A 26,267-nucleotide genomic window follows, 5' to 3' on the forward strand; every position below is an offset into this window, starting at 1 on the left:
ACACACACACACACACACACACACACACACACACACACACACACACACACACACAAACAAACACACACACACATGCACACACACACACACATTACAGTCCCATGGAAACACACACCACACTCTCAACACGCACTTATACACACTACAGCAATCGGAACCACACTTAAACACAGTACCTACCTGGACCACAGCACCAGCAGCAATAACCAAATGTCCCTTAAGTCGTGATAATATTACTCACGGTTATAGTCTTCCAGCACTGTGGTCTTTTGGTCTTTAAGCCTCGTGATTACACGTGTCGGTATGTAAAGCATTCGGTAGTTGGCAGTATCCTATTTATCTGTACCTCCATGGTTGTGTACAAGTCGTTAACCTGTCTATATATTTGCAGATATATGTATATCTGTATATATCGACATACATCTCTCTATCACCCTTCCTATCCCTATTTTATATATATATATATATATATATATATATATATATATATATATATATATATATATATATATATATATATATATATATATATATATATATATATATATATATATATATAAACAGAGAGAGAGAGAGAGAGAGAGAGAGTGAATACACCTTTCGTTGGGTACATGGCAGTGTATACTGTTTCCTGAACTCCGCCCTTTTGTGTTTTAACCTGTCAGAATACACACCTGCCGTTGGTATATCTCGGGTAGCTTAGTGGTAGGTGATTGTGTACATGGTTGCGAGTTCTACTCCTGGCAGTGGTCGTTTTACCTCTCAGAGTAGGCACTATAAGTACAAGGGTGAATAATGCTGGTTTCACCTGTTCTGGACATCTTTGACTGTGATCTGCGTGGAATTCGGCAAAGCTTAGACCTGTTTTGCGCATATCCGTGTAGTCATGTTTAAACGATGCTTACCGTCACTTGCCACCGCATAAACCCGCTAACATGTGCTTAAATGTGCTCTAATGACCTGCATCCAACATCCATTATTCGTGCCATCAGGATTACATAATGGACCTTGGAGGACGTGGAACTGGGAACATGCACGACACAGTCAGTGGCTTTACCACTTGGTCATCTGGGATTTGTACAAGTGTTATGGTGTTTTGTATGTGGACTGTACTATGGCTGTTCCTCCATACTGCAATCAAATGTGTAACTCATTTAGTTTACATATGGATGATACCTATTAATGGTATGTCCAAGTGATGTTTAATGGATGTGCTCCAGCATTGGGAATCTATGTCACAGTGAGCCACACACTGTAATGTGCTACACCTTGACACAACCATAACTGGAGAATGCTGGGGTGACAGATACCTGTCATGGGTACTCCCCATGCTTTGGCACTACATCCCTGATTACATTATATGGAGGCCCTCAATAACACACCGGGGAATCCATGCAGAGTAGGTGGGGAACAGTGGTTACACACATGGATCCCGCAATTGTCTCTGCTCCACAGAGGGACAGTTGGTTAATCGATGGGGTGGCAATAGCAGACACATTTTGCCTAGGTTGATGAATGGCCTCTGACAATTGGGCATGTACCTACCGATGTACCTTGGAACCTATACATACAGTGTCAACAAATGCTGTTAGCTTTGTTTACTGTTCAGGTGTTGACTTTCCTTGCTCCAAAAGCTGTTGTGTGTGCAATAGTTGAGGGCTGCCTATGTAGGATTCACACAGTAGGCCACCTATACATTACAATTTGCAGGTGGTCGTGTGTGTGTGCCATCCATTTTACTGTGTGTACAGGTGGAGAAGTGTGTCAGTCCATAGGGGCCTACACTGTCAGTGTATGTGCTATACGTTCCCTCTTTGCCAGGATGTGGGCATATTGGGCACACCTCCGTCTGCCTACTGGAGCTGGCACAGGGTGTTCGTGGTCTGAATCCCTCTGTGCCTGTGATGGCCTTGGCAATTGCGGTGGGCTGTGAGGGCCTTCACCATTATGTCCCTGCAGCAGCTGTTTCCACAGGATCATATTATGTAGCATGGCACATACTATAAAGATGTGGGCACATGTGCCTGGAGCATACTGCAAGGCTCCACCAGATATGTCCAAGCAACAGAACTGTGATTTCAGCATCCCAAACACATGCTCTATGATGATTCTGGTTTGTGCGTGTACCTCATTATGGCATTCTTGCATCGGTGTGTGTGCATTTCTGATGGGAGTCATCATCCACGGCTCCAGTACATAGTCAGCATCCCCCACAAGGTGGCCATATGGGATGTCCCCCCTGACAAATACCTGATACAGCTGTGAGGCATGCCAGATGTGGGAGTCATGGTAGCTTCCAGGGCTGCCAGCACACACATCTGTGATAATGCCCTGGGCATTGCACATGACCTAGCAGTTGATGGAGTCGTATCCCTTGTGGTTTATGTTGTGCCTGCCATGCTCACCGGGTGGTGACTTGATATGTATGTGCGTGCAGTCGATTGCACCCAGTACCTCCGGGTAGTGTGCCACATGGTCGAAGAGACACATATTGCTGGCCAACTCCTCCTGAGTTCGGGGGAAGTATATATGCTCACTGGCATGTGGTAACATGGCATCCAGGAACTGGTGGAGTACCCTGGATACTGATGCCTGTGAGATCTCCATGATATCTCCAGTTGGCCTTTGAAAGGTACCTGTGGCTAGTATTCTCAAGCTTACACGTACGTTTGTGTCCACTGGGATGGGTTCCCCTCTGTTGTTTCTGGATCTCAGGCATGGCTGGCGCAGCTCAACTATTTGCTGTATGATGTCCCTGTCCACCCTGTAATGCTCTACTATCTCCAGATCATGTAGCCCCTGGTAGGTTACCCTTGGTCTGAACACTCTTCTCCTCCTCCGGGGCCTGAGGTGGTTGTCAGCATCATCCTCCACAACACCTTCAGTCTCCAACACATGCTGATGAATCACAGCTATAGCAGCTCCCAACAAGTACATTGTAAAAGTTCCCCATCGGTTTACACCGATGGTGCAGTGTTTGGGAATGCACAAGTGTGTGTGAGGTGCCTTCACACTTTATACTATTGTGCTTTGAACACTGATGATGTCATAGGGTGTGTATGTACATTTGGATCTGCAGGGTATCTTAGGTGTTTTACCACAGGTACTGCTATTGTGCTACCTTTGGTGTTGAATTACATTTAGCTGCCGTGGATTACCTCTTGCCCTTGCCTTAACATTTCTTAACAATTCCCCTCCCATTGTCTGGCATGCATCCAGCAGCCTGCTTTCTTGTTTTGTACTTTCCCGAACCAGGATTGTCTTGAGAAATGTGTTCTATAGCTGATCTACTGCAGGTTTGCTTTGCTCTGTGGTTACAGTTCTCTTTTCTTTGCAATCAGTCACCTCCCTATCCTGTTCTGCAGGTTGCTGCAAGTAGCCTTGTTAGCTGCCGTCAATGACCCACTGTGAGTTAATAGGTGTTAATTGTTCAGTTGTACTTCAATTACCCTACTGTGGTATTTCCTTATTGTCTTCCCCTAAACTTCCTTTTTGGGCTGTGGTGCGCAGCGCGTGCATCCACTAACCGGGTTTCCGGCACGTTTTCATCCATGTACACATGCACTTTTGGGCACCATGTGTGCTCTCAGCTAAGCAAAGCTATACCTACATCCATGCCCCTGTCCTGTGGCTTTGCTTAGCAACGGGCAGCCCAGATTTGCATTGTTCCAATGTGCTTACAGCTGCAGTGGCACACCCCACTGCTGATGTCATGTATTCCTCCAGACCACTCCTCGATGTTGTAGTGCTGCACAGTATGGTACATCCTTAGGCCAGCGGGACGTTTGCGATTCACTATTACTTGCCTCATTTGCATGGCATTGACTACTAATTCATAGTTACTGTGCCGAACACTGTTACAGGCCCTTAGCAACCCTTGCAGCTTGGTTGTGGTGTAGCATGCATACCATTGAATATTATGGTGAAATCATGATTTGTGTTACATTGATATTTTATGACATTTGTATATATTGTCCTTGTGTTCCCATTTGCGCACACATGCCCTGTGGTTGTACTTTGCGTTACTGTGGCCATGACATTATTGTTTCATAGTTTTATAGTATAATACTAGGCTATCTGCCCTAGGACATTTATAAGCCTAGCCAAAGTGTATGTGGCTTTCGCCACCCCATGTAATGATACAAAAGTGAACAATTTAAATTCAATTTAGTTTACTGTACCTCTATCTAGCAATGACACAGAGATGTCCCCCGGGGTAAATCTACGATCACCTATCCATTCATCCAGATTTCTCTTGAAGAGAGTCAGTGAGGGGCTCTGCCTAACATGGACAGTTATTTTTTATGTGTTGTGCATCTTTTCTTATGCCATTGGCTGTATATTTAGCCATTGGCATATGTTAACTTTGTAATGCAGGAGTCTGGTCAGCTTTCATGGCTCCAATGTTCTGTTTGGCAAAATGTAAAGTGTTTTTGTTTGGTTTACATTTCTGTAGGCTTACGCTATGCCTACGCCACTTCATGAATCGCTATGTACCTTCATTTGCATGCTTCAGTACTGCGCATGGGGTGATTTGCATACCTACGCCAAGAGCTGCACAGATCTGGCATACGCTGGTAGTGCACATGAAATTGGATCGTACCTGAATCGCTCGGTGGCCATATTTGGCGTTATACCACCTATGCTACGCCTGCGCCTGGTGCAAGCTTCATGAATCCCGGGCAATGAGTTTACCTGTTACAGGAAAAAAAAAGTAAAAAAGTAGGAAAAGTTCAATAAGTGTAGAAGAGGAGTGTGACTAATAGAGATGACGCAGAGGTGAAATGGTTGTCAAGTGGGGGCAAGTCATGGACAGGACTAAGTCATTTGTAAATAGTGTTTTAATTCTCTTTAGAACTGCTGTTTATGGGACATGTTTCTTAAGTTGAGGGGGAGAATGTTCCAGACATGATCTATTGAGTACTTGTACAGGGACTTCCCAATGTTGCTTTTAGGTTTGTAAATGTCAAGAAGGTGTTTGTCAGTTGCTCTAAGGTGTCGGAGGGGGGTACAGTAAGATACTAGTTTGGAGAGATGGGCAGAGAAGGGATTACAGAGAACAGAGTGTGTGATATGTAATTGAGGAAGTAGAAGTTGATGGGAGAATTCAGGCCATTGAATTTTCTTAAGAGCAAGTCAGTGATGAGAACTGGGTGGAAAGTTAGTGGAAAATCAGACTATTTTATTGTAAGTTTGGTCCAGTTTGATCAAGAGAGTAGACTGAATATTTGTTTATTTATAAATATAAAGTTAAGACTTTGGAAGGAAATTGGGGTCATGTAACTAAAATACGGCAGCGAACACAAAAAAAGACAAAAGTATTGATTTGCACCCAGTTCTTGCCTGAGTCTAGCAAACCTAAAATGAATGAAAAAAAAAATAGTGAAGCAAGTAAAAAAAAGGGAAATGCAAAGGAAATTTTAAAGTGTATTTTAAATTCCCAGGGGTGGCCATGGAGGTGCAGCGGTTAGTATTGCCACCTCACAGCAAGAGTTTTTCCAATTCGATCCTTGGCTGGGGTGCCTTTTGTGCGGAGTCTGCATGGCCTCCCTGTGGTCACGTGGGTTTCCTCTGGGTACTACAGTTTCCTCCCACATCCCAAAGACATGCTGTAGGTGGACACTCTAAATTGGCCCTAGGTGTGTGCGTGCATGTGTGTGCCTTCTATGGAAGGTTGGGCTGGCAACTAGACACCGTAAAACTCCAATGCCAATCATGAGCGGACAGGTGATCCACTGTGGCAACCCCTAACCGGGAAAAGCCGAAAGAAGAAGAAGATTTTAAATTCCCAGAGTTGTTTAAAAATATCCAATTACCCTGATTTGGGCATTGTACAGCTGTACATACTTTTTTTTTTCTCTGTTGGATGTATTTTTCTTCTTATGATGTTCTGTTTGTAATGTTGTTTATTTTTGGAAGTTAAATAAAATAAAAAGAATTTGAAAAAAAAATAAATAAATAAAAATATCATTAAACTATATTAGTAACTTATCACTTTTACGATACCTTACATAAAACTGCCTTCTTTCAGTGAAATACTGCTAAATAAAGTGTAATATGCTTGCCTGATATGTTTGTTTGCTTTCTCTAAAATTGTAGCACACTGATATATTTTTTAGCATCCAGTTTTTCTCTGCACAGATGGTTTACCTGTTTGTAGTTTATGCATGACTACTTTTATTCTTAACAATGGCAGAATGGAATCTTTTGTAATTCAAAAACGTTTTGCTATTCTGAAGCATCATCTGGTTAGTATAAATTCTAACCAGGAACTCCAACGAGAGAAGGCTATAGCATTACAGAAATTTTCCAATTTAATGCAATGGTATAAATAAATGCATGTATGCACAAATCCATGTATATATATGCACATAAATCCCTGTCTATTCTTCATTTTGAGGACTGCTTCCCCATGTCCTGTCCCTCAGAAGACTTAAAAGTATGTTCAGAGTTCAGACGTGCTTTTCATCACAAATTAGAAATGTCTGTAAACTAATTGCCAGAGCCAAATTAATTTCTTCTACTAAATGTACTCTGTAATCTTTAGCTCTAAATGAAGTTTTAAAAAATATGGTGCATTTATATTATGAGTGACTGCAACTTATCTACAAGCTGTCACCGCAAAAGAAGACTTCTGCCTTTCAAAATCATGCATTATATTATTGCAAGAAAATACTTTTGACATGTCTGTTTGCATCCTGTTTTGTCAGTCAGCCATTTAACCAGTTACTCAGCAAGTCAGTGAATTACATTGCCTTACAGTGACAAGTATGTAGTGCCCACTTAATGGTACAGACAGCCTGTCTAAGACATTTTAGTACTGGAATGGCTGCTCAATTGCCATAATATGTTCCAGATAATATGTGCCTTGACAACATATCTGCTAAACTTGCTTTTTGTCATAGACTTGAAACCAAGTAAATGGGGACTAACACAAGTACACTATTATCTCATGTCACATAACCTTAAATGGAAATTTAGGACTGATGCCCACCCTATGGAGCTGTTCTCAAAAGGTGTGATGAGTGGCCACAACATGCTCCTGAAACTCTTGCAAAACAATATAATATATCTGATTGTGACAAGATGGTTGTATAAAAAAATCTTGTCATCACATGAACTTTTCATGAGCTTAAGCTAAATTTGTTCAGCTGTGTCAGAATTACCTTCATGGACTGGATTACAAAATGTAGCACAAGGTTCTAAAGATAGGCATAATCAGAAAAAAATATACAAGGGATTAAGATTTCTGTTTTTAGACTTGCCTCACAGCATACATAAGTATACAACACTCTTGAATTTCTTGTTCTTTTAGTGACAAGGAATGTGCTTCCTATGGTGTTAAATGAATCCTGCATTGTTCACTTAGAGTTCGTTGTGAATATCCCATGGGAGGCATTTTATATTTATTGTGCCAAAGCACTCTGACCGAATATTGTCAAAATATATTGCCTAGCAGATTTAGAAATAAAACGTTCTTTATAGCTAACAGTGTGAACTTATTATTTCTAGACTGAGAGATCCCTCTCTGAGGTATGGAGCAAGACTGGTAACCATGGTGATGAATGGCATATAGCGGAAGTGTCACTCAGACGGCTACGTAATTTTGAAGTGATCTTTGAAGGAATTCGGACACAGGACTTTGGTGGTGGAGCTGCTGTGGATGACATTCATTTCAAAAACTGTGCTCCAGGTGAGAACTAAAACACAGTTTTGAGAGGTCATCATCATGGATTTATAAGAATTATTCAAATGAAATATAATAAAGAAGGGTAGCTTGCAGTGTTTAGTTCATGTAGAACAATGTGATTTAGTCTGTAGTGGGTATGCCATATCTTTGTCAGGACAGCATACACTATAATAGAAAATGAACCAGACAAGTGGTGTTTCTGTTTGCACTATCCATCTGGATATATCATTCCCAATACGGAATTAAATAATTATAAATATGTTGTTTCTCATTGCACGTATTGCTAAATATCAGAGTGTATAATTTTCTTTTGAATAATACCAAAAGCAGTGTTTTATGTAATCTTGGCATGGTATGCTAGTTTTTGGGGACTTCTATTACAAATATAAACACACACACACACACACACACACACACACACACACACACACACACACACACACACACACACACACACACACACACACATATATATATATATATATATATATATATATATATATATATATATATATATATGTATATGTATGGGTCTACTTCACATAACTGAAATCTCATTTTACTGACTTTCATTTGACTGAGGTCAAAATACCTATTTTTCAAAATACTGAAAACTCACTTGACTGAAACTCATTATAATCATTATAGGGTTGGGAGGGTGCCCTAAAGGGTTGGGAGGGTGGCCTAATGGTTAAGGTGTTTGCCTTGCAAACACAAGGTGCAGGGTTTGAGCCTCACAAGGGATAATTGGCTAGGCTTAAAATGGCTTGCAAGGGCAGTTAGCTTAGTACTAATCTATGAACCTATACTGAAAGCTTACACTGCATAAAATACTAATTTGTAAACAATAGACATGCAGTTACAACACCAATGACTAACTCTTTCCAAAACTTAAAAACTACTTATGTACCCTCTTAACAGAAACTGGACAATATAAAACCAAACTAGGTGATGGGTAATGCTCCTCACACCCCCAATGTGTGGGCTGTCCCCCCCTAACTGTATATACTAACTCCAGGTTAGCACTATAGTGGGGAAAAGGGCATATACCTTTCACTTACCTTACAGTAGTCTGCACGCTGCCACTACTGCTGGGAATGCACAGAACATCTGCCATATTACTTTAGATACTTCCCATAAAAATGTAAACAGACATACCCACATTTAGAAACACTACAACACTTCTTTCTACATGACTGTCGGTATTCTGACAATCAACACTATAAGTTATAGTAATTCTTTTTATCACAAGCAAGCCACAGGAGAAGGGAAACTCGCATCATGTCTATGGCTTACAATTCAGTATAATCAGATTCAGTCAAATGAGTTTTCAGTATTTTGAAAATTCAGTATTATGGTCTCGGTCAAATGAAATTCAGTCAAATGAGATTTCAGTCATGTGAAGTAGACCCACACATATATATATATATATATATATATATATATATATATATATATATATATATATTAATATAATTAGGGTCATATTTCTAGTCATTACATGAATGAATAAAGGTTTTCTGCTCATTTCTACAGAAAAAGCATGATTCACGGAATGAAATGCATAAATGGGCTACTTATACTAACTCATGATGCCCATGAACAAGCATAAGCAAATAAAGTCATACTGAGATGCAAATGAGAAGAGATACAAAACAACCTATGCTAATGAGACCTTCTCCTGTCTAACTGTAGTTCACAGTCAAACTTCCACACGTATCCCCCCATCCACAGATTTGTCACAAATGGTGCAGTTCTGACTTTTTGATCTACTTTGCAATCCTTTATTATGCTATCACTTACTACTAGCCTGGCTATTTCCCAGGGTGAGTGGCTTGTCTTGGATAGGACATTACTGTTTGTACCCAGCAGTGCTGGCTGATGAAGAAGGTAGAGATATAAGCAGAGAATAACTTTCTATAATTTTCTCAGTTGGGAAGTATTTGATTGTTCAGAGTGGGCAGGGATATTGAAAGGGCTTTAGTGAGTAAGTATGGCTTCTGGAGAGACATTAGGATGTGTGGACTTCTTATGCCTGTGGATGTAAAGGTATGTGTAGCCCTCACTGTACTTTTATAAAAGAACTTCAAGAGACAGACTATGGACACACTGGGTATTGCACAGTCTTCTAACTCGAGGATACTTCAGCAGTTCCTAAACATACTCTTGGCACATGTGGCTAGTACAACTCCTTCACTGTGTCACCTCAGGACTGAGCTCAGACTATGCATGCTTTCTAAGGGGTGTCATGTTTCTCTTAGGTATTTGGTGAGACAGATTGCACCCATTGTTACAATTAGTACTCCATGTGCTCCTCGGGTGCAGCAGTACCGCACAGTAAGGGCTACCATTCCATTAGTCACTAGGTAGTGTGTGATGCATGGGTGTGCAGCACTAATGCTTCTGCCCAGAATCTTTGAAGTGCACATGATTCCATATACCACACTAGCTCACTCTACCATCTCTTCATGCATTGTCATCTTCTTGGTAAATTGAATAATATTATTTCCTTTTTTATTTTATTTGAGTAGTTATGCAATATAAAATGTATTACTGAGTACTAAACCACATTTTCTTTGTTTTGTCTACCCCTTTATCTCTTCTTTTTGGTGATGATAGACATCCACTGGAACCATGGATCATGACACCAGTGAGAATTCCAAGTGGAGCCGCTGTAGGCAGTTACAACCTATCCCTGTCCCAAACCTGTATTGTCATTGAGAGGGTCTTTAACCTCTTGAAGAGGTACTAGGTACCTGATTGAGTCTGGGGTTGCTCTTCAGTATGACCTAGCTACTGCATGTAGCATGTTTACTGCATGTTGCATTCTGCACATGATCACGCATGCTGTCACTGCAACTCCCAGTTCCAGTCCTACTATGTCTAATGGTGACTGTCCATACTAAGGCACCCTGTGCTCCATGCTTGCGCATTGTATACAATTGTGCAGGTAAAGAGGTGACATCTAGTCCAAAACTATGGACTCTAACATTCAAGTAGGTGTTTCCTTTCTTGCAAAAATATATGTAGAGTACAAGTGATGCATGCAGTGATATCTGAAAGCAATGCCTTGTGATGCATTGTCTACTGTCACTGTTCATCTGACATTCCAATCTCATCTTTAAATTATAATTTTTTTTATTTCAGAACAGGTACTGATACTTTTGTTTGTAAAAGTCATGCCTGCGTGTTCACTGATTTCTGTTCAGTGATGTTATAAGGTGTCATATAAGGAATAATCACATTTTAACTGTATTACACAATACATTTTGCTGAGGTATTGTTCCTAAGTATGCATGTACTGAATGTCCTTGAAGGGTACAATTAATAAAAAGTGTTATTTCAGTATTTAAAATTAGGTTCTACCTTGCATTTGAATGAAAATATATCATTTTTTTGTATTATACAATATTTCTTCACTTTGTACTATATTATCTATTAAGTTTCTGCACATCAGATTATTTAAGTTTGTCATGCACAGTAATTTGTGGCCTCAGAGACAAAAACATCATCATTTGTGCAGTGGTGAGAGTGAAGTGGTAGCAGTGTTTGTTCTCATGGCAAGACACTCATTTTCTTCATTAATTTCCTTATCAGTGTTTCCCTGAATACTTGTATATTGCTACTTTTGAACTATAGATAATTACAAGCTGTAATAATGGTAATGCATAGAGCATTAATAGTGTGAATCAGTGCAATCTTATGCTATGGCATACAGCTTTCTTTCCACAGGTCCATGAGGTTTTAAGCACTACCATTGGGTATGAAGTGCAAATAGTTGAAAAGTGCCATTAGTCCACCCCCCCCCTTTTTTATAATTTATTTGAAAACTTCTCAACCTTCAAGTTAAACATGAATGAGTACGTGAAGGTCAAAGTGTAAGAAACAGACATGTCACACTTGAGTCACAGTACATCAAGGTTAAATTACCACACACATTTCATAAAGATAGGCTTGGTGATGATGCAGGTAATTTTGAAGAGGGGCTGTCATGAGAGCTGGATGGAGATTTGGTCTGATGATGTGACCTACTTGATGTGAGTGATCCTGCAGACATTGACCTGACAGTGCTGCAGGACTGCTATCAGGATCTCTAATGTGAGATCCTCCTAGGTGTAGATGAATGCTGATGTGGCCTGTTTGAAATTCTGTTGTACTAATTCCCCCTGGCTAATTATAGTACTTTCTAGAGAAGCACTTGTAGTATCATGTGATCTGCCCTCACATGTCTGGACATTACTCCCTTCCACTTCCTATTCCAAGACTGACTCCTACTTGAATCTGGTGACTCCTAGGTAGTGCTCGACTGGAGGTAGTCATGAATAATTGGTGTGTCTCCATTGTGATTATGGTATTATCTCTACTCCCTGCTATTTCCATGTAGTGCTGAAAATCTTCAGTTATACGCTGAATTTCTGTGTCAGTGCTGCAAGCCCTAACAATGTCACAGCACATTTGCTGCTGGGCAACCAGTGCTTTACTTGTTTCCTGGGACAGCTGGGAGAAGTTCCTGTGTGTGAAGTCCCTTTGTTAAGGTCTCACTGTGGATACTGTTACATCTGAATTTCTGTCATCATCTTGAAAGTGTCGGTTTGGGTTTGGAGATACTGGTGTAGAGGTACATGGGTTTTTTTCCTGCATAAGCACGTGTGTAATGTCAGCCTGGGCTTGACTTCTTTAGATACTGTCAGCACCTGCAGAGTTTCTAACATATTATAGGGTATGAGATCCTGCAATTAAATGCAGGGACTACATGCCACTCTCCTCAGACTACCTCATAAGTATAACTATGTTATCATCATCATCTTCAACATCATCATCATCATCTTCAACATCCATTCTGCTGATGATGCCCTCCAGATTTATTGGTATAGAGTAACTGCTTGTTTCTACTGCAGACCTTTGAAAAATGAATTGAAAGAATTCCAATAAAGCTGAGTAAGGAAGTATGATGGGCAGTTACCACACACACTGCCTTCATTGTCATTATATGCAGAAGTGGAGGGTTCACCTGTTAATATTAATTGTCTTGTGTTTAATGTAATTATTCCATGTCAGCATTCAGTTCTCTAGAAACATATACTACTGTTTTGAAACCATCTTTTCTGAATAGTCATGTGTTGCTACTGCAGATGTCAGTAATGGCCAGTGTCCACACCACCTCTGATTATTCTAGTCCAATCACCATTTGTGTCATAGTCATGCCAATGAATGGAGTGGAGGTATTCCTCATCTGGTGTTAATGGGACATATGTTGGAAGTCCCCCCAGTACTGGTACAGTCAATTGCATTCTGCCTCTCTTTGGCTGTAGAGTATCCTGTGATATATTTTGCCCACTTCTGGCACTGTGTTAATATGCAGCTGTGTCCACTGACTGCATTTATATACATAACCACTTGATTCCAGCCCTTTGCTGTCTCAGCTTGTTTGGACTTCCAGTTTCCAAAAAGAAATTTGTCATATGTCCTAAGGGCTTCCAGGAGGATGTGGTTTTCCTAATGGCTAAAATTACCCTTTCTTTGTCTTTTTACGTGATTTTGCATCATTACTACACCTAAAACAATATGCTACAGTCATACACAAAACATTATTTAATCATCAGGCAGACTGCACAACAATAAAAGTATGCCTGACATCATCAAAAAATAAGAAGTTAGGTAACAAAACCCCATAATTATATAGACATCCATAGTCTCAATCCAGCCAAGTAAGGTTGTGTTCAACTAATATTTGTATCATTATGAATACATTTACAATAGTAAAACATTAGTTTATTAACAGATTCATTCGTCCCTACCACTTCTTTGCATAATACTGTCATTTTTCAATCAGCAGTGACATGCAGAAATCTCCCGTAAAGACAAGTGTGCTGTGCCAACAAAACATTCTTGACACTTAGTACTTCACAATAAAAATCACTGCATTTCTACCATGTGTGCACAATCACTAAATAAACTTATCTTTCCAAATGATCACTATGCATTTCCACTGCTACTATAATAAATCTCCCTTTACAGATGACAGTTTTGTAGTATTCACTTGTCATTCTAATCTGCCCATCATATCATTAAAATTAAATTTCTTAAAGTAAACACAGTAATCTAATATCATTCTTTACTGTTTCATAATAATTTGCAATATTTCACTGATTTATTGCTTACTTTAAAAAGTTTGCTGTTTCCTAAGCTATTTGCCACTAACTCAAGTAATAGCAACTTAATATGGTAGAGTTAAGTTTATTTTTGTACATTCAGGGACATTAATGCATTTTTCATGCAAATGTTGTTTTTTACACTTATCTGTATGAATCAGAGTAATACACAAATGTGTAAGGCAACTTGTCAGTGTAACCAGGCCTCAAGTAATTGTAAACGAGGCCTCCAGTTCTTATTAGCCCACTGAGGACAGCAGCAGCGTCTGCAGTAGTGAACAGCAGTTCTGAGAATGCTGTAGGAATGTGCAGTTAACCTTAGTTATTCTCTGACAATGTTTAGAAAAGACAAAAAGGAGTCACACGCATGTGAGTTTGCCCAGCCATGAACCATAATCCCTGCCCATCCAACATCATGTGGTACACTTTGTCACTTCAAATTACTCAACAGTTACTAAAAAGTGTTACTGACACACATAGGAAATGTATTTCTGTAGAAATAAATAAGCAAAAGTACCCCCCAAAAAAAATTACTGATGATGTACTGTAGGAGGAATGCATAAAGAAGATATTCCTTCTCAGGTAAATTACTCCAAAATGCAGCAACAGCAAGCCACAACAACAACAGTATAAGGTGTATGTAAGATAAAACTGATGAATTAATTAATGAGTTGTATCTACCATGTAAATAAAATGTGAATGTATTCCTTTAAAGAATACATAAAAAGTTGACAAAGCAAACTTGCCAATAATAGCAGTACCAGGGATAACACCCCTGCTTGATAACTGGGATTGGATAGGGTGATGTGATACCCAAAAGGAAGTGGTTCTAAACATGTGAAAGACAGCCCTGCTCATACATTTTCATTCTGGTACTGATGGAAGCACCTATGAAGACACAAGGTCAGATTGCAAGTTAGTCTGACAAAAAGACCAAAATTATTGTCTACCTTCTAAGTGATTACTACCTGGATAAGATGCAGACCTGAGTAAAAGGACTTGACTGGAGGAAAGTAGACATATAACAAGAGCTGGGAGAGCACCTGTCATCCCTGACAAGGATAACCCACTCTGGCCCCAATTCCATCACAGGTACAGTGGCCTTAGTGTAGGACTGACCTGCTGGATGAGAGGATAGATCAGATGAAAGCAAGAAGGCCAGAGTTCTATAGTAAGTATTTATTTATTTTTATTATTATTTTTAATAATATTAAAAATAGGTTTAAAAAACAGTTTAATAAATGAAGGTAGATGTTTCAAGAAATATGCATAACTGCAAATATATATATATGTAATTATAATGAATAATAAAGAAAAAACATATCTGTATGCAAGGCTGTATCTATATACAAATATAGAATGCTTATGTGATGACATACTATTGTGCATAAATATAAATTTGTATTTATGAGTAAAGAAATGCATGCAAGTATGCATATATATGTCTGTAAAATAAACATGTACATCTGCATGTGTAAACTTACAATTATTTTTATTTCATGTATATAAATATATGTATTTGTCCATTCATTCATCCATCTATAACCTCTTTTGCGCATTTTTGCACATAGGGTCCAGGGTGTTACTTCAGTATTGACAATCATCTAGTGCCAAGATTTATACCACCAGGTGGCTAGCCCTGCAGCAGGAGTTCTTCTACACACACACACACACACACACACACACACACACACACACACACACACACACACACACACACAGAAAACTGCATGCACACTCACACCTATGGTCAGTTACAGAAACAAAACAAATATTTGTATTGCCACATAATTTCATGTACATTAGGTATTACCTTAGTAACTGAAATACATCCAGGCAGTTTTTGTAAGAAAGGATTTTATGTAGGACAGAAAATATCTATTAGTATAATACTTGTATAAGACAGTAATTTCCTCCACAATGTCAACTGCATGTACAAGATAGCTGAACTTCATAAGACACTACACCCTATGTACAGTGGAGGTTGGGGGAGGGAATTGGACATTGCTGTTTCAAGTGAATGACCAGGATGGGATAAAGTCATGTCATCAAAGGTAATTTCAGTGAATGTAAAAGGAGTGTATGCTGTTCATGGAAATTACTTTCACTGACAGTTTTGTTTGTTTTTTTTCGCCACTGTTTTGTGATCTCAGAGTTGGTATATATAACTCTGGAGGGGTGTGGGAGGTGTCCCCCCACATGAGCAGTGCAGGGGATAAAACCAAATTGTTGAGCTGCTCGCCAAAGGTAGTTTCAGTGAACAGGTGTCTTTTTTTCACTACAAAAACTACCTTTGGTGACTCCACATAGTTAAAGAGAGATGACCAGTTGTATTACTTCTGTTTGTATTTCTGAACAATCCCTTGTATGCTTACACTTATTAAGCAGAACATTATCGAAGCACACATTATTTCATTGAGTATATGTACTCCAGCCGTCTGTACTAGTAAATATGTCTTGTTTAATGAAGGATGAATTGAAAGTTAGTGAACACTTCCTTTCAATATTTGCATTTTTTTATGTGTGTACTGCTTCTGCATCTGCATAAAGAAAATTCAGTGTTAATTAAAAACTGAAACTTAAGTATGCAAACCATAATAGTTGAAAGTAGAACTGACACAGAAAGTGTATAAGATTCCAGATAACACCTGTCTGCCAATCAGTAAAGCTGTGCACAGCTATCAAAGTGAAAGAATTTGAAAGAATATATACTTATATTTCAACCTGCATTAAAAGAAATACTTGCACAGTAAGGCAAAGTGTCTTTATACTTCTGAAATGAATAACTGCTTAAAGACACATATCCCAAGTAAGCAGAACAGTAACTGTAATACCTTGTGAGTAGTACTAGTACTCGTATTAGAAATGGTGGCAGTGGAGCCTAGATGGTCATGTAAAAGCAGCAACTTTTTAGAGCTCAGCAGTAAAATTAAAATAAAGAGGAAAATATTTACTTCTAAGTAAAATTGCTTCATATATTATTTTATAATAGCGTGAGCTTGCTTGGCTCCATCCAGAATCTTCTGGAGCCTTATTGTCTGGAAGCAAAATGAGCAGCTGTAACCATTCAAACTCTGAATCTTCTTTGAAGATTGATATGCAGTGGTGACAAAAATATGTTAGTTTTCTCTGAAAATACATGCTTTTCAGGAGACTTAGAAAATCTGAAACCAGAGCTACCTAAAACAAACTGACAATATTAAAGGAATGTTTCTGCAGCACCAAGCTAAAACATCTGTCACTGAGATTGCTCTAAATGATATGGAGGGAAGATTAAAAGAGGAAGAAATTTAAACAGAATATTTATTAAAGTAAAGCACTTGGTTATTAAACAAAATAGATAACATCAAAAACAGAGAAGGTGATGCAACTTAAAATATCCAGGTTGCCAGAAAAAAAAAAAAAACAGAAGTTACTTTTTTATCTTCCTGGATTCCAAAATTATTAACCTGCAGGAAGGACTTTCCTATGTCATTGAAAGAGCACATAGAGCTATAGATAATGCCACATATTCCACTTCAACAAATAGTCCAAGAGCTATAGTAATAACATTGTTTTCATTCATTGAAAAAAACTTGATTCTTAAAACAGCTCGGGAAAAATGGTCCATTCAAATATGATCAGAATAACATAAGAATTGAAAATGATTATTCAACTAAAACTTTTCAAATGAGGAATGCTAGCCTCTTGTAAAATCACTCAAACAAAATGGGATCAAAACTCAAATAACGTTCCCTGCTAAAATACATTTCATGCATCAAACGGCATCAGGAGTTTTAACTGTTTAGAAGAAGATTCTTCCGTAATAAAGAACAATAACCTTTTACCAACTACTAAGGGTATGGATTGGATATCCCCCACTTTAAAAAGATCACCTAAGAAGAACTCTTGGTTTGACATAAAGAAGAATAAACAAAAAACAAATATAACCTTAAGCAACAGCAGAAAGAGTTTGAAGAACTCCATCTCTTAGTAACATGACTTTCTTATTCCTTAGTATTGCCATACCAAATATTCTCCATATATTCCATTCAGTTTCAAACAGTAAGAAAAGCATAAGAGAACTAAGACAATGTCCATTCTCATCATACAGCTAATTATTTTAAATTATAACATACAGGTGTTTAGTTCTATTTAATGTAAATGGTAATCAAAAGTTATATAAGGAGAATCTTTACCTACTCCATACCATTTGGCAGAGGCAATGAGAAGTATCACTAAGGTGTGGATTATGTAAAGTTCAAAGAATCAGGTGCATTATGCCAATATCAGCACAAAACCTGTAGTTAACGATTTAATATATTAATGTGTGACAAATAACTCAGAATAGCTCAGCCAATGGAGTATTGCAGTTACAGTGGTGCACTATAGAAATGTGCATAATTAATAAGAAATAGTTGTCCAATCATGTTGTACATTACCAAATTTATGGAAAGATGATCACAATACAAGAATCCTGATAGTTGCATAGAAATATAACAAAATCTGTACAATATGGTTAAGGACAACTATGGAATGTAACTGACTCTGTTATAATAACAAAAATAAATAATTAACAATGCCACCTATCCCATTGTAAGCCTCATGGTATTCCTAATATATATTTGCAGGAGTAGACACAGAAACATCTCAGACAACTACAGACATTTCCATATGTCATCTATTAACTTATAATACATGCTTCAAAGTTGCAAGGCTATCACTCTTTACTCAAACTGAGAGACAACTATGAATATCTACGCAGTACATGTACCTTTAAAATATATTGGCTTGGACTTACAGATTAAGATGGAATCCATACATTTTCTAATAAAAAATAAAAGATGAAGGGCAAATATAGCCATATTGCTATAGCTAACAGTTGCAAACAATTACTTTGGGACTTATGTGTTAATCACAATGAATGCACACTCCCAAGTAAAGTTGGAGATATAAGAGAAGATGTGGGGTATGGGTGAAAAAGAGGAACAAAGAAGAAAGATGCTGGAATAGGAAAATCTGAGGGAAAGTCAGAGGGGCATGGGTCATTTCCTTTTTTTTTTTTTTTTTGAAAGAACAGGCCCCATTTTTTCTAAGAATCAAAAGAAAAATAAATAAAAAGAAAGGTAAACTTGTAAACATTGGGAAAGAGGAGGTGAAGGTCATCAGAGCAGGTATACCCACCGAATACATAGCAAAAACACAAGACAGACAATGGGTGGGTAAAAAAAGAAAACAGTATGGACAGGTAAGTTACACTGCACAACACGGACAATGGAAAGTTGACAAACAGGGTGGAGATGCATACTAGCCATGGTGAAATTAAAAAAAAAAACATATCTATCTATGCATGTTACAAACTGTGTGGTAGTCTTAACTTGGATGTGTATGAATAATGGTAGATATGTGTTCTAGGGTAATAAAGTAAGGTCGCAATACACATTGGATAAATATACACATATCCAGTTAGTCCATCAGTAATACACATGTAAGCCAAACATCACACTTCTAACAATGGTAGATAATGCCAGAGGATAGAAGCAAACCTATGGACATGCATGTGAAAGGCAAACAACCGTGCACAATGCCAAACAGAAGTACTGCAGAAGAGCAACAAATGCTGCTACATACACAAGTAGGTATACACAACCAAAACAAATGTGTAATGGAATGTGTGTATGTTACACATATATGCCATGTCAAAGGCAAGACATAGGTGTAAACGTCTGTGTATGTCTGAAGGTGGCATCACTGGAATGTGCATGAAAGTAAGGTCAATACACATATGTACACCAATAATATGTCTAAAAATGTAACAGTACAGCATAATGAATAGTAGGTTGTGCACGTGGATAGGGAAAAAATTATACTGGGTAACAAAACTAGAAAGCAGTGCACACAAGAAAGGTCAGAGACTAAACTGGAGTATAATAACAGGGTCCGAGTGAAGCTATTAAAAAACATAAATTTAATCATGAACAAGGTTTTTGGAATTTTGTATCCATAGTCGATGAATTTTTATGATGGACTGTTAACCCATTAACTTGTTTGCTGCATTTATTATTTTTGTATGCATAAATTCTAGTACTGTGGGTTTTGTTTCAAGTAGTTACATTAAAATGATCTATGTATGTGTATATATATATATATATATATATATATATATATATATATATATATATATATATATATATATATATATATATTTACATTTATTATATATGTATTTTTATGTGAGGTTTGTTTATGCATTTGTATGAGTGCCTACTTATTATTTTGTTAAATTAACAAAGACGGTTTTCTTACCATTGACATGCTATACCTCCTATTGTTGTCAGGTTTGTATTACTGTATGAGTCCCTTTCATTGCTCATTTATTTTTTAGTCCTTTTTATTGATCAGTGGTGGTAATATGGTTTTACAAATAAATGACTTTCATATTGTTCATAGTTCTGATGATCTGCTGTTATAGCTTCGGGACAAAAGCATTATTTACTAAACTGTTTTTATTCTTTGATGTGCTGGTGCTTCTGTGTTTCTGATAAAACTTTTGCTTTTTAATAGATTCACTCAGATTCCATTATTATATCCCAGTTTGGTCTCCTGCTGTTCTTGTGTGCACTGTTTTCTGGTTTGTTATTTTGGGTGCACAATCACTAGTTTCCTAGGTTTTTGTTACCCTGGGTAACAGACAAGTATAATGAGAAGAAGCACATACTGCAAGCATTGGCCAGCAACTTGTGTGCACTTGACCTATATTGTACAATGGGCATACATTGCCTAAAACTGTGTTTCTGCAAAATCAAACCAAGGTGTCTGAGGCAGATGCTACCTGCTGTTGAACTAAAGGGCATACCACACACTCTGCAAACAGCAGTGCAAACACTGCCATAGCAGAAACACATTCACTCTGTAAATAGGCACACTATACACAACAGATGAATCATCACAGCCAAGCATACGAGAATACCAAATCATGCATCAGTAGTCAAAACATACACTTACAATATCCACCTAAAAACAAATTTGTGACAAATACACCAAGCCAACTATTTATGTTGGGGTGTACATTTAAAAGAAGTTTGGTGAACAAATTTCTCAAAGATTCATAAAACATCAACATTGATAGAATTTATCCACAATTATATCCAGAGTTACGTGTTAGGATTTCATATACCTTACTAATGCATGATGGGTATTCCTCCTGTCTAATCATTAAACATGTTAATGTGAAAAATACAGGCCTGAAAACACAGGAAAATGCATTTCACTTCCTAAAATATGTAAAAAATCAACATACCTCTCTCCCTCCACTGATCTTCAAGCCTGTGCATCTGCTTGATGTACATGGCTCTGTTCCAACTGCATTCCTCATTGTCTGAAATAAAAATATAGACTGTATAAAATATTTATTTCTCAAATAACACTGATATACATTTCTCAGCACAGTTTACAGGAATTTCTTTCAGAAGAACATTAGATAAGAACAATAGACAGTTGACATTATTGCATTTGTGTGTTAACATCTTTGAACACAGGTTGGAGGAAATGCGATTCAAACACGAAACTGCAATCCAACCCTAAGAACTACCTGCCTACCTAATGCATCTTAACTAAAAAAAAACATGTTTTACAAGCAGTGAAAAGACTTTATATTATGGCATCATCTTGATGGAGTATAGTCTACTAATAATGCTCTTGGCTTAGGATTTCAAAGTCTGAACATGAACTGCTCATATAGATTAACAGTTGGAAAAATACATTCAGGTTATCACTGTGTTTCGATACAGTAACTGTAAAGCTGAGCAGACATTCCTTGGGCAGTGAGAAAGTGTCACGTAACATAAAGCTTCTGTGAATAGAACCATGCATGTTGTTGTACATTAAGGACAAAGAAAGGTATGTGTGAGGACCATTATTCCTTGTTAAATTGCACATCAATAAGAAAATAAATACATATTCCCTGTTCTTCATTTCAACTGTTAGTCTGCCCATTCCAGTCCCTCAGCTTTTGAGGATGATGTTGTTCTACTATTGACTTCAATATTTCATAATAAAGCAGACCTCAATAACATTTTTACAAAGTATACAATATTACCCCCAAAAATTGCTAAGGCATGTAATAGGATTTAACAAGATGTACTCCTCCCACAGTTAAATAGCTAATGTTAAAGGAATATTATGGATTATGGATATAGTTATAGGAATTCAACAAATAACTGAGTTAGTCACAACTATGCTCAAAATACATGTTAATATCAATCAGTGTAATATGCTTCTATAAATAAATGCTATGACTCTATTAAAGCAAGATAACAGTTTCAGATATGTCTTCCCTTTCCTGATTTGAACACACAGCACACCTAAATATAGGTATGATGGCCTTTTTCTTTACAAGCTGAGCTATGTATTAGCACGTGCTACTCTTCTGCTCTCTAAATACTGTTGTTCAACAGATGATATTATCAGAGTGTTACTGATTATGGCCATATTCATAGAAATTTGAAGACTTTATCATTGAACCATTACCTTGCACAACATAAATAGTAATATAAAGTATTGCAATCCCATTCTTCCAAAAAATGCTATTGGTGATGTTAACCAAGGTAGCAGATACAGATCTATGTGTCCATTATGTGGTTTGGAACCCATAACATGCCAAAAATTTAGATATGCTGGCCAGTAGCTTTATAGGCTGAGTTAACATTCACTAAAGGTTTTACTGGATCAAACAGGTAATGTGGGTGTTTCCTACTAATCCTGTGTTAAACCAGTGAATATGCAAAATTCAGACAAGTTTTGGACCTTTTATAATAAAGAAATAACAGTTATGAACACATAACTAAACACATATGTGTAAGCAATGAGACAGGCATTATTAATTAAATTAAATAAATGTGTCTGTGTAATCATTTAGTAGGAATGATGTAAGAAAGTTATTTATTTATTTAACATTTGTTGACTGGAAAAGTTCTACTAGGACAGAGTCTATTTTCAGCAGATGCTGGGCAGAAATGGTTCAGACGCTTCCACAAGTGTTTATATTCCAACTTGTAATGGTTTAATAGGTGATACAGTGGGACTATAACAGAAAACTATGAAATGCACAGTCATCTTTAGCCTAGGAGCTTTAGGTGTCTGTGATGCATGAGAATTCAGGCTATGTGAAATTATGTACTTAGATGTTGTAAGACACACACACACACACACACACACACACATACATATATATATATATATATATATATATATATATATATATATATATATATAGATAGATAGATAGATATATATATATAAATATATATATATATATATATATATATATATATATATATATATATATACAAAGGACAACACGGGACTCAAACCCATAGTTAAGAGGGCAGGATTTACCAAGTCCACTTAACTTAATTACCACCATGAACTAATTATCACAGCAGCTGATACATGGTTATAAAAACATGTGTATGCTATAAATGATAGCTGTCACTGCCTATTTAAGTGCAACATTTAGGAATATTTTCTGCTTAAAACTTCAGCTTTGGCTGGTTAACATCTAGCTGTATTCATCTGGACGTATAAGAGAAATTAAGTACCTTTTATCTGCACATTTTTCAAATAATACAGCATTTAAATTGATTTATTTGTGTTACACTGAATATTAACTGACTGGAAGTTTTGACTGTTTTGAGAGTTATTGATTGCTAGATTTTATTGCTGTTAGTAATTGCAGGTGGAGGAAGTCTCATTCATTGATAGGCTGTCACTGCCTATTTAAGTGGTACATTTAGGAATATTTTCTGCTTAAAACTTCAGCTTTGGCCGGCTAGGATCTATCTGTATTCAACTGGACATTTAAGAGAATTTAAGTACCTTTTATCTGCACATTTTTCAAATAATATGACATTTAAATTGATTTATCTGTGTTACGTTGAATATTAACTGAACTGGATGTTTTGACTCTGTTTTGTCAGTTAGTGCTTGCTAGATTTTATTGCTGTTAGTAATTGCAGGTGGGGGAAGTCTCATTCATTGATAGCCTGTCACTGTCTACTTAAGTGGTACATTTAGGAATATTTTCTGCTTAAAACTTCAGCTTTGGCCGGCTAAGATCTAGCTGTATTCAACTGGATGGAATTTAAGTACCTTTTATCTGCACATTTTTCAAATAATACAGCATTTACATTGATTTATTTGTGTTACACTGAATATTAACTGAACTAGAAGTTTTGACTCTGTTTTGTCAGTTAGTGCTTGCTAGATTTTATTCATGTTAGTAATTGCAGGCGGGGGAAGTCTCATTCAGTGATAGCCTGTCACTGCCTGTTTAAGTGGTACATTTAGGAACATTTTCTGCTTAAAACTTCAGCTTTGGCCAGCTAAGATCTAGCTGTAAACAACTAGACATATAAGAGAATTTAAGTACTTTTTATCTGCACATTTTTCAAATAATATGGCATTTAAATTGAATTATTTATGTTACATTGAATATTAACTGAACTGGAAGTTTTGACTCTGTTTTGTCAGTTAGTGCTTGCTAGATTGTATTGCTGTTAGTAATTACAGGCGGGGGAAGTCTCATTCATTGATAGCCTGTCACTTTCTATTTTAGTGGTACATTTAGGAATATTTTCTGCGTAAAACTTCAGCTTTGTCCGGCTAAGATCTAGCTGTATTCAACTGGATGTATAAGAGAATTTGAGTACCCTTTAGCTGCACATTTTTCAACTAATACAGCATTTAAATTGATTTATTTGTGTTACTTTGAATATTAACTGAACAGGAAGTTTTGACTCAGTTTTGTCAGTTAGTGCTTGCTAGATTTTATTGCTGTTAGTAATTTCAGGTGGGGAAGTCTCATTCATTGATAGCCTTTCACTGCCTATTTAAGTGGTACATTTAGGAACATTTTCTGCTTAAAACTTCAGCTTTGGCCGGCTAAGATCTAGCAGTATTCAATTGGACGTGTAAGAGAATTTGAGTACCTTTTATCTGCACATTTTTCAAATAATACTGTGTTTAAATTGATTTTTTTGTGTTACTTTGAATATTAACTGAAATGGAAGTTTTGACTCTGTTTTGTCGGTTAGTGCTTGCTAGATTTTATTGCTGTTAGTAATTGCAGGTGGGGGAAGTCTCATTCATTGATAGCCTGTCACTGCCTATTTAAGTGGTACATTTAGGAATATTTTCTGCTTAAAACTTCAGCTTTGGCCGGCTAAGATCTAGCTGTATTCAACTGGACGTATAAGAGAATTTAAGTACCTTTTATCTCCACATTTTTCAAATAATACGCCATTGAAATTGATTTATTTGTGTTACATTGAATATTAACTGAACTGGAAGTTTTGACACTGCTTTGTCAGTTAGTTCTCCACCCATGCTCCCTGTTTTTGTTTTGGTGTTAATGGTGGCTTTGAAACTGCCCGCCCCTCTTGTAAGTTTGTGTTTGGATACTCCCTCTGGGCCCATCTCATTTACTCAGTCAACTGAGTGCAGTGAGATCATATTCTGATTTCAGGCACTCCTGCTGTGTACAAAGAGAGCATCTGCTAAAGAAAAAAAATATGTTAAGCTTGTTTCCTGCCTTTCCTGTAAGTGGTATGCAGCAAAATACAGCAAGCGTATACAAAAACAGAAGACTCCCAAGAAACAAGCAACTAAAATTGCGAGCCTTTATTGTGAGCGCTTTCGTAGAGGTCAATGCCCCCACATCTTCAGACAACTTGCAAGCATCAGTTCCAAACCTTATATATATTTAATTGATGTCCTTGATTATTTAATTATTTCTCTAATTGGTAATTTTCTGCTACTAAAAACCTAAAATAAAAACATATTAGTGCACTACTATATTAAATATTGGCACAACATATACATTATTTAAACAAATAACATCCTAGATAAAACTTTTATATATATATATATATATATATATATATATATATATATATATATATATATATATATAAAATAAAAATATATATTAAATAAAAATATAAACAACATTATAAATAACTAACAACTACCTATTATATATTTTTTACACCTTTTCATATTGCAATAGCTCAACCATTATCTGCATGTTATGGACCACCCAACTCATAAATTCACATATTCTGTGTTACAACAAATTCCATATGATCCAAGAGGAGGGCCTTGGCAGCTTAACTTGGAAGAACAAGAAATATTTTGGCAAATAAGAACCTCAGCATATTCCCCTCCTGGATTAAATGAATATATGTCTATTAAAAGTATCTTAAAGCTTAAAGCATTATGCAGATAATGGTTGAGCTATTGCAATATGAAAAGGTGTAAAAAAATATATAATAGGTAGTTGTTAGTTATTTATAATGTTTATATTTTTATTTAATATATATTTTTTATAATATATATATATATATATATAAGTTTAATCTGGGATGCTATTTGTTTAAATAATGTAT

At 36.9% G+C, this 26,267-nt stretch overlaps 1 protein-coding gene across 1 annotated transcript in view; it reads left to right on the top strand.

Moving 5' to 3' along the window:
• MALRD1 (MAM and LDL receptor class A domain containing 1) overlaps window positions 1-26,267 on the top strand; it is a 3,217,568-nt gene that overhangs the window by 1,854,316 nt on the left and 1,336,985 nt on the right. Inside the window, exon 17 of the mRNA XM_044065510.1 lies at window positions 7,513-7,693. Coding sequence (XP_043921445.1) covers window positions 7,513-7,693 — 181 coding nt within the window. The remainder of the gene's footprint in view (window positions 1-7,512; window positions 7,694-26,267) is intronic.

This window comes from Protopterus annectens, chromosome 3.part0 (assembly GCF_019279795.1).
Source record: "Protopterus annectens isolate FY-2018-M chromosome 3.part0, PAN1.0, whole genome shotgun sequence".
Classification (NCBI taxonomy): Eukaryota; Metazoa; Chordata; order Ceratodontiformes; family Protopteridae; genus Protopterus; species Protopterus annectens.